General features: G+C 35.8%; 2 protein-coding genes across 4 annotated transcripts in view; both read left to right on the top strand.

Annotated features, from left to right (window-relative positions):
• LOC107582900 (spectrin beta chain, erythrocytic-like) overlaps window positions 1-1,470 on the top strand; it is a 34,787-nt gene extending 33,317 nt beyond the window's left edge. For all 3 annotated transcript variants that reach the window (XM_016268928.1, XM_016268929.1, XM_016268927.1), the window contains 2 exons: window positions 68-110; window positions 214-1,470. In XM_016268928.1, the coding sequence (XP_016124414.1) occupies window positions 68-110; window positions 214-399 (229 nt within the window). In that variant the 3' untranslated portion in view covers window positions 400-1,470. The remainder of the gene's footprint in view (window positions 1-67; window positions 111-213) is intronic.
• A 1,546-nt stretch (window positions 1,471-3,016) lies between these two features.
• The window catches only part of LOC107582943 (protein Daple-like), a 70,463-nt gene continuing 60,640 nt past the window's right edge, over window positions 3,017-12,839 (top strand). Inside the window, exons 1-3 of the mRNA XM_016268968.1 lie at window positions 3,017-3,473; window positions 4,425-4,525; window positions 7,541-7,649. Of these exons, the coding sequence (XP_016124454.1) occupies window positions 3,414-3,473; window positions 4,425-4,525; window positions 7,541-7,649 (270 nt within the window). The 5' untranslated portion in view covers window positions 3,017-3,413. The remainder of the gene's footprint in view (window positions 3,474-4,424; window positions 4,526-7,540; window positions 7,650-12,839) is intronic.

Below are 12,839 nucleotides of genomic sequence, written 5' to 3'. Positions count from 1 at the left end.
GTATTTAAGTGTTGTGATATATATTACATATAGGGCTTACTTGTTTTATCCTTGTTCCATTTGCCAGACTTGAAGATGGAAGTGAATATCTGTTCCAGTGTAAAGATGAGGTGCGCTATTGACTGCTTCTTCTAATTAGTTCCTTATTAGTTAATATAATCTTTGAAATATGCCAGTAAACAACATTAATTATGTATGTTTTTTTGACCACAGGAGGAACTCCAGAACTGGACTCAGGCTACAGAACAGGCAGCACAAGCTGTGACAGCAGAACCAGTTGCAGGGCCATCAGGAGTGAAGGCACAAAGCCTACCTCCACCTTCTTCCTCTACTCTAGAGGTTCCCTCAACCAAGAAGGAAAAGGAGAAGAGGTTTAGTCTGTTCGCTAAGAAGAAATAAACTCCTGGACAAAATGTGACACAGGTGAAATGGAACAGATTTATAACACCATTTTTTTTTTACATTATATTAGTTTGTAAGAATTTAGCTATATGAAATGTAGATTACACTGCTGCCTGTATCTAAGCTAATGAAGTGTTGCAAATGTCCACACGTATGCTTTTTTATGTTTTGCTGTATTTTTCTGATACTAGAGTCACATACCACATTCACTCTGTATACAAATAAAAGCACAGGAACCAATCAAATTTAACCAAAAATATTTGTAAGAAAAAAGGAGTTCTTCTTGTCTTGATTTTTTTTATGTGTTGAGTTTCTTCTAGGCATGCTTCAGTATGTATTTTGACTATAAATAACATGCTTAGTTTTGTTAATCTGCTTTATTCCTTTAAAATGGTTGCAAATGTAATACTGTGCTCTTTGCATCGGAACTTATAGAATTTAAATAGAGGTTGACATTGGAGAGGTGTTTCTTTTTGTAAATGGTCATCAGCTAGCAGGAGGTGTGATGATGGTGTTTAACACTGTAGCGTTAACATGCACTATATGCAATAAGCACAGTGTTTAGTGTTCTTTTAGACTGTTTAAGTGTTGTATTTTTCATTATTCCAACAAACTTATGAATATTAATATTATCATAATATCATATTCAAATGTGAACATATTCATGCCATTATATATGAATGAATTAAGAAGTACAGCCATGGTACTAAAGAGAATACAAAGATGAGAGAGGTAGATTTTTTTCTTTCCAAAACCTTAACTATGTTGAATGCTTTTGCAAAGCATGAACTGATATATTTATTTAATATGGTGCTATATCTTTAAGATAAGAGTTTTACCCTCTCATAACTCAGGTTCCCTAGTATTAGTCACATTATAAATGCCCTTACACAAGGACAGAAAAACCAAAATGTATCTCTCACATCATCATAACTGATTAAAATTTGAAAGTGTGTGTACAGCTTGGATAATGCAGTATAAATTAAACGTGGCAGCCAATGAATGTTTGAAAACATGGAGAATAGTGTGTCATACAAATATGAATGTAGAAATAATGGTAAAGGGGACATTTTACCTGTAACATAATAATATTAATCCTAAATACATTTAAACTGAATGCTCATATTCTGATCATGCTAATTAAATATTAATTACTTATATTTTAACTAAGGTTTTGAAATGTTGTATCAAAACAGTAAAACAGTACATCGAATTTAACACAGAACTGAAGTGCCCTATTTCCAAAGTCTTAGTTTTTTTTCAGTATTATATTAATATGGATATATATGGATATATCCATACTGTTTCTGCCAGGCACTGCAAGCTAAAATAAGCAATATATTTTTTTTATTTGCATTTTTTCTTTTGATTATTATTTTTTCTTTTTTTTTATTGCAGAAACATTTTTAACAATAGTTAAATTTCATCTCACTGTTGATTTCTTGGATATGAATATGTTTACAGAGTAATTTTTTTGCGAGGGTCAGCATGGTGCTTTATTAAGATGGTGGTTTTTTTTGGCCATTACATCTTGGACCTCCAAATCTTTCTCTCTCTCTCTCTCTCTCTCTCTCTCTCTCTCTCTCTCTCTCTCTCTTTAAACACACTGCAGTCTACGTTAGAATGAACTCCCTTTCAACTAATATGCCTCCATTCTCTCTTCTCCTTTTATATCTGTATGTTCAATGCAAAATCACATATAATAATTTGAAAGCAAGGTATGACTCATTTTAGGAGCATAAAAATCAATAAACTATCTGTTTGCAGTAACCATTGCCCATTTTTGTCTGTTTAAGGACTTGTAGTGTGTGTTTCTATCTGAGTCTTATTTACATTTCAACTAGTCTGATCAGGTAAAGTTGAATTAACTTCACTAAGTAAAATGTTATTTAAAATTAATGTTAAAACATACCGCTCTTGTTCTGTAGAAGACACTGCTGTGCTGAGTAAGTGTGAGAATGTAGTAAGAAAATAGTGATGTGTTTAGTTCATGAAATTCATGGAGTAACATTTACACTACATCCACTCAATGTCAAACTAAAATCATTAGACGTTGATCTTTTGTTGGTTTTAGGTTGTGGCATTAACACTACCACTAAGCAATAAAACTAGTACGTTAATACAGACTCAAGATTGTGTTGTGCACGAATTAAACGTCATGAACGTAAATGACATATTTTGGATTTAAATACGACTATTAAATCTACAGTAATCGATGAACCAACGACAAAAAATATTTTTGCTTTTTAAGTTGCATTTAAAATTTGAATAAAAAAACTGAGGGGCACATGACGCTACTATTCATGACCTTCATAAATCAATGCTTCGAAGGTTAATCCAGCGTGTAATAATAGTCCAAAGAGGATCATTTTAAAGGTAGAGGATTCATAAATGCACGGAAGTGTGCGAAACAAAGTGTACATTTTCAAAATGTACAAAAACATACATTTTACCTGCTGAGGGTGCCATCGAGCTGCGCCGTTGAGGGCTAGTTGTCCCGACAACAGTTTGGGCTGTTGGCCACGTCATTTTGAATGGAACCCGGTACTCACAAGCCTGCTATTGGTCGGTTTACTAGCACCCGCCTGTGTTTCCGCGCAGCTGATTGGCTGTTGAGCACGTCACTCTCCTGTGCTGTTCGTGCGGTGCAGGTTGAATGCGCGGCGACAAAGTAACTCCAGCAATCGCTGAGAGTAAATGGAGAGAAGTTGAACCTTAATCGCGCAAGTCCGTATAGATTTATTTTTTATGTATCCGTAACCTTTCACTATTGGGATTGTAAGTCATTTCAAAGTTTTAAAACTGTTACCTCAAAGGATGTCTTTTTATTTCCAGAATGGATTTGATTCGCGTCCCCTGCATTGTTCTGCTGTGGACAGTAGTGTGGAGTACCTAAAGCCTTAGAGGAGTCCGACACACTTTGTTTTTTATTTATTTTTTTAGACGCACCTTCAGTTGCAAACAATTTTAACTCTTGCGTGGGTATTTTGTGTGCTGTTCCCCCCCCCAAAATGGATATTACAGTGTCCGAACTCATGTCTAACTTCATGGATTCGCCGCTTGTGGTTTGGGTAAGTCACAAAGACATGATGGCACCTGCTGTGTGCGCGCGGAGTTTGTATTTGCGTTGTGTAGTTTGTTTAGCAGCGGCCAGTGACAGTGCAAACCTGAGCAATACTAATGTGGGCTTGATGCTTTATGTTTGTATCAAACCTAGTGGAAAGAGACTAACATACTTTTCATTTAGCAGATGTGTATGAGCGTATTAAATTATGCTTAAACTTTATTGCAACATTTTGTTGTTTTTTTTATCTATATTTTAATACATACAAAGTGCTAAAAGTTGTAATTATTTGTTCTTTTTATTTTGTTCATATTTTATTCTCTACTTATGTAATATACGTTTTAAAATTAATAGTTGTTCTTACTATATATATTTATTTATTTATTTTAAATATAATGTAACAAATATGATTTATTATTATATATTTTTTAATGAATCCCACTAGGTAGAAATGTTTTTAAACCTGTACACACAACAGTTTAACATTAGTACTTTTTGTGTGCATACTTCTTCATTCTACACGAAGAGTTTAATGACACTTGACAGGGTTTGGCGAAACCTGCGGAACTTCCTCTGACCCCCTTACCCTGACCCCTGTGTCCTGTTTGGCTGTGCTTTCTCTGGCCACTGTGTTTCCAACTCATACGTCACCATCTTAACCACATTAGACAATCATCAACACTTCCATGTTGACATGTGTGCTGTGTCATGATACTGTATAACACTGAAAGAAACATAAACGCACACATTGAGTTGAACACAGACTGTTTGACAAACAATATTTACTTTGTATTTATTAAAAACGATCTTACAAGTTTCTCTTTATAAATGTGTTTTAAATTTTGTAAACTCTGCAGTTCAGTTCTGAAACAGAAAGCATGCTTGTGCAGCTGTGCGTGTATCCTGTCATGATATTACTACCTACTTTATTTGATCGATATATTTATTTTTTTTACAGGTCAAGACTTTTGGACCCCTTGGGTCCGGTTCAGAAGACAAACTCTCCATGTTCATGGATTTAGTGGATGGTGTCTTCCTCCATAAGATAATGACACACATGTGAGTGACAGATGCAGAACTGTGTGTGTGTGTGTGTGTGTGTGTGACTGTGCCTACATGCTGTAATCTAGCAGCTGTTACGAGCCTATCTTTTTTTTAATTCGAAACCACATCCTATTCTTTCCTGCCTGACATCCAACTGTGCAGACACTCAATCCGAATCTTCACGCTCCATCAGTTTTGTTCCTCTTCCATAATTATTGTGTCAATAAAGGGTCTCCGGCTGATTTGGGGCTGTACTTTGCCAAGAGTTTTTAAGGTCATGTGTAACATCAGTTTGCAAGCATGCGGTATAAACTTCAGCCGCGTCTGACTGAATGTTAGGCCACGGAAGTTTCGGCTAGCTCAAGCTGTAACCTCAGCTAACAGGTGACTAGGCAGCAGCACTGTCGCTTGTGAGTCTTACTAATGAACAAGGAAATCTCTTCTTTTGAGAGTATTTGCATCATGCAAAGCAGCTCATTACACATATTTTGACACCTAGAGTTTGTGCATCTAGATTGAGCTTTATAAAACTACAGTTTTCGACTTCTTGAAGCCGCTGCATCAGCTTTGTCCTTTAACCTACTTTTACTCGAGAAGCTTTGCCGCCCTCTCTGGCTTAATCAGGGGCTTAAACACTAGACCACCTCCAGACAAAGGAAATATTTTCTCTATAAATGGGGGTGGGGGGCATGTCTAATGGGAGGATGGACATGTACTGTATTAGCTGTCCTCAGACACTCTTGTCGCTGTCTTCAATAGATTATTGTACACTGGTGTGTGTCATGTCACTTAGGGCATGAACTGCATCAGTTTTATTCCTCTAGTTGCCTTAAAGTCAACATGAAATGGCATTTGGAACCCGTTCTTCCTTCAGGAAGTCAGCATGAAATCAAAGCTTGTAATTTTAATGCAGTATTGAAGTGTTTTTTTAATAAACTCTTTATCCGTGCACATTTTTTTGATGATATTTCCATTGGTGCAAGGACAGGGCAATAATCCCTTCCAGCAATTCTGAGAACGTTTCACTCGCATATGTATCATAATAGAGAAGAAAAGATAATCACAATTTCTGTTGCATGCTGATTTAAAGATGATAAAAAAGTTTTAAAGCATCTTTAAAGTTGCGTTCACTACAGCCAGATACACATTCAGATGAACAGATTGTTAAATAAAAAAAAGGGAAATCTTGCCTTGGCAGCAAACTGAAATAAAATGTTAATAAATAAAATAACTAATAAGTATGAATTAAGTTAAATAAAAAAATGGCAATCTTGCCTTGGCAGCTAACTGAAATAAAATGTTTATTAATAAAATAACTAAGTATTAAAAGGACTAAAAGTAAAACAAACAAATAAATCTTAAATTAAAATGAAAACTGAAAATATAAAATAAAATCTATTATACTATTTAAATTAACACTGGTAAAAACTAGCCCAATTCTATATAAGCTGTTTCTAAGAAAAAATAATAAGATAAATATAAGGAAATAATACAAAGAAACATAATTTTGATCAGGGTCAAGTGAACACAAAACCAGACATATTATACCTAGTTGATTATAGTTTTACAACCTAAAATTTACGTAGTATATATGTGATGTTACAAGAATAATAAATCTTGTACATCGTTAGTATGAAGACTCACATACTCAGGTGTCCAGTGAATTTCCACTGAACCATTACAAATGAGTGGAGATGTGGAATGTTGAGGGCAATGTACAAACTGCTCCTTTCTCCTCACCCACATCCATTTTTAATATGCCCACACCAGTATGCCTGTAGCAAACCGATAGCCTTGACAGTGTATTCATTCACCAGGTATGTGGTAACACCATCGCTGTTATGCTAACGCATCCCATCTGGCAGATGTCCTCTGCATGCACCCTATCGGTCTTCCCTTGACTTTTACTAAACAATCATTGTTTTTCCAACCATGCTGTCAGTTGCAATATCCATGCTCGTAAAATGCCACAAAAAGTGAAACTCAATGCAGTGTTCTTGGCTTCAGGCAATAGAAAACAGTTGAGCCAGACAACTGACCCTGATCTTTTAAGGTTCTTTCACTTCCAAGCGGGAATTTGTGGGCCAAGCTGGCAGAATTTGCATGCCATTTTCACAAAACAAATGTAAATGAGGATTGCACAAACAGAGTCTATGTAGGACCTCAGAACTGTCTGTGCCAAGACCAGGACCCACTTACTGGCTTCAACCTTTACATCCAATGATCCAGTCCAGTGATATGAAAGCCTGATTACTTGTTATATAAGAATAACTTGGAATTTTTTGTTGATGTAAAGGATATAGTTTATTCAGAACAAGGATTTGTTTGTAATCCAAGAAAAAAAAAATCTGTATGCAAAGTAAAGTAATGCAATGCTCCAAAGTGTAATGCAAAGGTCATGTCACTGCATTCCAATTAAAATTATTGATGTGCAAAACTATGTATCTTATAAATCCAAGTTTTCAGCATTAATGGCAGATCATTCAGAATGCTTTTTGTTGTTTTGGAAAAATTCCTACTGAATATGAATTAGAATAAAAGAGCAAAAGATTTAGTTTTTATTGTTTATCTGTGGAAATAGTGAGAGAGATATGTTGCATTTGGAAAGAGACATGAGAGATTCCAAATATAGCCAAGTGTACTCCATTCATGATATTTTGATAAAGAATAGAATAAAAGAAAAAGAGAAAGAGAAAGTCAAGAAACTGCAACACAACTTTTTGTATTGTTAATCAGATTAAAAATATGTACCAAGATAGTTATTACTTGAAAATAAAAATGAATAAAAATACAGCTCAGTTTATGAAAGTGATGGATAATAATTAGGCCTATTTGTAGCGCAGCCTCAGGGTGGGTTGTTTGAACGACTAGTCGACTGGTCTTGAGGAAATCATGTATAATTGGTTTCACCAAACCGTTAAAAAGTAAACTAGTCAACCTCACTAATTAACTAGTTGTTGAACTACCCAGCCATTATAAAAGTGCTTATGTGAGATTTTCAAATGTACTCTTGTTGCTCTTGGTCCACAGAGACCCAAGCCCCATGAATCAGCGAGTCAACAAACAAGTCAACAATGATATCAACCTGAGAATACAGAACCTCAACACTGTCATCCGACACATCAAAAACTACTACCAGGTGAGATCTCTTCCTCCATGTCCTGTTGCAACGAGAAAAGTACTTCCTGATCACTACTTTTTTTTTAAAGACCGCTTTGTGTATGTGTGTGATTGTATTAAATGCCAGACAGCAGCTGGTCTCTGCAGACATAAGGTGGTGATTCCGGTGTCATGGGGATTAAACTTGTCTGCAGATGTGACTGAAATTGTGGGTAGCTGGGCTCTTTATTTTTATCTGCATAGAAGAGATTCTGTTACGTCAAGTCTGTTTAAACTTCTGATCCTAATTATTATGTGAAGGCAGCCAGTAAGGGATGTGTAAACCTATGTACAGTATCTCACAGAAGTGAGTACACCCCTCACATTTTTGTAAATATTTTATTATATCTTTTCATGTGACAACACTGAAGAAATGACACTTTGCTACAATGTAAAGTACTGAGTGTACAGCTTGTATAACAGTGTAAATTTGCTGTCCCCCTCAGAATCACTCACACAGCCATTAATGTCTAAACCGCTGGCCACAAAAGTGAGTACACCCCTAAGTGAAAATGTCTGTACACTCACTACTTTACATTGTAGCAAAGTGTCATTTCTTCAGTGTTGTCACATGAAAAGATATAATAAAATATTTACAAAAATGTGAGGGGTGTACTCACTTCTGTGAGATACTGTATATTCTAAATCAGCAAGTTGGTCGGTCAAGCAGAGCAAAGAAAAGCAAAGAAAAATCTACTAGCTGACCTCCCTTACTGATCAGTTGGTTGTTGGACTAGTTGACCCTTCTCACTCATCCATCGTACATACTAGGAATGCATGATTATATTGGTTAAAATAAAAAAAATTTATCAATAGATATCAGATATATATCAGCCAATATTAGAAATTTACATTTTCACATTTTTTTAATATAACTTATGCCATCCAAAGCTAAACTTAAAAACATTTTAAATGTTCTGTTTAGCAAATTTCATAATGAATATTCAGTTTCATACTGTATGTACATATGTATGTTCACTAATGGCAGTAAAACTGTTTATTTGAGTGTATTTTAATTTAATAATGTTTTATTTTGAATTTATTTAGATAAAATAGTGAATAATTTTAATATTGGCCATTTACTAACCATAACATGAAAATAATTATTGGATTATTAGTATTAACAAGATTTTAATATCATATTTTAAAATCATTGTATATATCACACTGATGTGTTTTGTGAACACATTTTTAGAATGTATTTTATATGGATGTTCATTGGGATAATATAGGAGTAAGAATGGTTTGCAGGAAGGTGAAGGTGGTCTATAAGAGGTTGAAAGTTTTTACGAGAGACTGTAGTTGTAATCATAGTAATTATTGTGAAGAAAACAGGGAGACATGAAAGGACAAGGTCTTTCTCAACACCATATTGAGTCACTTCACTTCACTTCACTTCATATTAGAGAAAATGTAGCATTGACTCATAATATCGGGTCTCATAGAAAACAGTTCTCACTCACAATTACTGCTGGAAGTAATTTTATGTTTTTATGGTTTTATGTTGTTGGTTTTGGGAGTTGAAATCTTTTGACTGGTTTGGTTGGTTCTGGGCAGCGTCCCACCATCTGAGTAAGCGTTTGCCACATCTGACCCCCTTTTCTCTTGGCAGAGCGTCTCAGAAGCATTCCTGCTCCGACCTCACTGCTTTCCATCCCAACTTAGATAAAGAAGACCGATTGTGTGTCAGTTGCTGGGAATTGACTGGGTTTTCTACTCGCGCTTGTTTACGAAATAAAATGTAGATAAATAATTTGTTCACTCATTTTATTTCTGTAGATTGTTCTTTTTTCCAAACACTTATAACCAAATATTCTCTACTGGGGTGTAAAAGTTTAGTGTTGGGTCCTAACCAAGTGTGATTCATGTTTGTCATTTATTGTTTGGATACATAGATGGATAAATACACCTTGGACAATCTTTTATGGCTTATCACTTTATCATGTTAAATATGGTTAGGACACTGTAAATAACGTGGAATATGGGGGAGGGGGCTATCTGTGATGGTTATAGTCCTATATTTTTGCCCTGCCCTACTTTTGCCATCCAACAGGTCCTTTCTTTGTCCAGTTTTAAATGAACACTCTGCAGTAGGCAGCCGAGATATTAAAATAACTTCTTACTGATTAGTGTTATTATGTATTATGCAAGATTTTGGCAGAGTGTCAGAATGTACACTCCTCCAGTGATGGAAGGCCCCCTTAACCACATATTTGGCTTGGGTGGAGCTCAACTTAGTATTTTTTTTTATTGGTCACCCAATGGGCTCAGTAATAAGTAACTGAGAAGTTTGTGTTCATACAGAAGTGCCCTCATCTTGGCATAAAAAGCATTTTTAACCAAGCACTTTAACTAGAAAAGTGGCTCTCAGTCAGATATCTTGAGTCAACCTGGTAAAACTCAGCTTATTCATTAATATTCTTTGCACTGACTGAATACACACTTTGGGTTGTTTGTGGTGTTTGAATCTGGCCAACAGTCTCAATTTCCTCATGTAGCTTGTCCAAGACACACACAAAGTGTTCAGTTTCAGTCCAAGAGAAACTGTCCTATGTGACCCCGGAAATGCACTTCAGAAAGGCAACATTTGAGCATCTGATGTGGGTCAGCACTCTGCTGAACAGAACCAGATGTGTTGTTTTATCCCGTGTTAATCGCTCCTCCTGAGACCCACATATGGGTGTCTAGATGGGGGAAGGGTCACTGTAATGTGAGAACTGAAACCCTCAGGACCCCCTGAAATGCAGTCTGAAAGACATCAGTGTAATAGCCAAAGGAAATGCTTTTGTCATGCATTAGCTCTCTCGCTTCAAATTAGGTATGTTTGTTTTCTTCTAATGATTTAGGAGTTGGGTCATTAACTCTTTGTTTAGTATCTTCTCACTTACGTCTTTCTAAGCTATAGTGATCCCTCACAGACAACCTGGGCCCCAAGTACATAACACATTGATAAGAAATTAGGTGTCATCAGTGAATCAGGTGACTCAATGTTATGGTTAGCAGAAGTTTACTATCTACAAATCTATAATTTATTCATTTATTATCCAGAAATATTTACATGGTGACTACATGGCTCGATAAGGAATTATAGAATACATTTTTTATAACTTTTAAATGACAATGAGTGTACAAATATATAAAATTGCAAACAATGTAACATGTAAACAACAGTGCAATAAATTTGGCATCAGTTGAGGTTGAGACTTGCTGTACTCCTAGCAGTATGTGCACAAGTAATATGCATGTATCTTTTTATCAATACATTTGCATTCAGACGCAACATAGCATCACTTATGCGTCTGCTATGAAAATGTGTTGCCTTATTTGACACATCATTGAAGTACCATATTTGGCTGATAATCAAAAACAACATTTTGTAACACCACAACATAAGGTGTGTAATTTTTTGATGCACCAAGTGGAGTTGAAAAGTAATGGTTAGCCTACTTCCAAAAACATTTCGCAAATACTTCTGCTGCACCAGTTTACATGGTTGGGATTGACTTCTGCTACATTTTTTTCAAATGTGACCTGTGGACACCATTGTTAAAATCATTTTCAAAAACCATCAGTGAGATAGATACCAACACTAGATACTAACACCAACCACACTATTGAATACCAATAATCAATGGCAAATATCTATACTGTTGCATAATCAAAATCAATATTAGTGACAATATACCATTCATGAATAGAACTAATCAATTTGTTGTCTTCCTCATTCCATCAGTTTGGATTGATTTGCAGAAATAACTGGAGCTTTCTATTTGTGATCAACACAGAAATCTGAGATGAACTGACATTATCTCTTTTGCAAAGTGTTGTCTCTCTCAGCTATAAACTACATTGTGTCTGAGTGTCAACAGTGGTCCCAGCCACTGTGTACAGAAATGGCCCAGAAGGCCAGTGAGATAAGCGGGTGGCTGTAGACTGGTCTTTTATGCTAATGTAAACAATGACATACATTTATAAAAGTCGAACAATGTCATACATTTCTAAAAAAGATGTATAAACTGGAAAATGGTTGTTGACATGAAGGGTAAAATAATATGCATTGTCTGAGCATGTTCATGCGGCAGCAGCACAGGAAGTGAGTGTGATAAAGAAGATGCATATGATTTTAGTGATTAATTAGTGGTGTTTGCTAAGGCAAGTCTTGCTATTACTACTGCTTGTACTATTTCATCAACCATAAGCCTGAGTATTAAACTTTGGTGCATTTTTGTTCCACCCTGTTTATGCTAGAAACATGAATGATTGCTGAAATCATGGGGCTTATTAAGGAGAGGTGTGCTTACTTTGCTTCGCCTTAAGATTAAATTTTTTTGCCTGGTGAACAATAAGATTTGCAACCAAATCTCTTAGACTTCCATTAAATGAAAACTGAGCCATGTCAGAACCAGGAACCAATTGCATTGGAGAATAGAGATTGGAAAGTTTCCCAAGCAAAATGAATACCAGCAAGAATATTTCGGATTGAAAAATCTTCTAGATTGTGTATGTAGTCACATAAAGTACAAAGCATTGGTTGCTTCTCAAGTCAGTGGAAATGCAGGTTCACTTCCAAATCACCCCAACCAGGAGCTGGTACCAGTACCATTTTTGTGGAAAAGGGGTGTCAGAACATCTTGACCTTGGCAACCACCCAACACACCCAGGCATTGTGGAGCTAAGTTTTTAGTAAGAAATAAGAAGAATTTTAAACCAGATTTGTCAAGATTGTGGGAATGATTAAAGATGGTCTTAATTGGTTGTCTTTGGACATGTGATCACTCTGTTTCTGGCACATGGACCGCTGCAGCCTGGGTAGATCAAAAACAACATCCTCTTAAGTCTGGATCCCACAGATCAATGATAGGCACTGCAAGGTTTCTAATGATTTGTGATCTAAACTGTAAATATTTGCACACGAGGCGAATGTCCATCTCGCATTTGGTTATGAAAGAGATTACAGATTACAGATCTCCAGTGCTAAATGCAAATATGATAGATTCTCCCAGCTTAGCCTAGATTTAGGTTTAAGCCTAAACCCTAACACTGGGTTATTTAATCTACACTGACCTGACTTGCCCTAGTTTTATCAAGGAATTGAGAATGTATAATAATCTGTTCGGACTGTAGGTTGGGGTTCACAATCCCAGTGACACACTTTCTGCTCTCCCCAATT

This window comes from Sinocyclocheilus grahami, unplaced genomic scaffold, assembly GCF_001515645.1.
Source record: "Sinocyclocheilus grahami isolate Dianchi unplaced genomic scaffold, SAMN03320097.WGS_v1.1 scaffold48.1, whole genome shotgun sequence".
NCBI lineage: Eukaryota > Metazoa > Chordata > Actinopteri > Cypriniformes > Cyprinidae > Sinocyclocheilus > Sinocyclocheilus grahami.
This window is presented reverse-complemented; position numbering and strand designations above follow the sequence as displayed.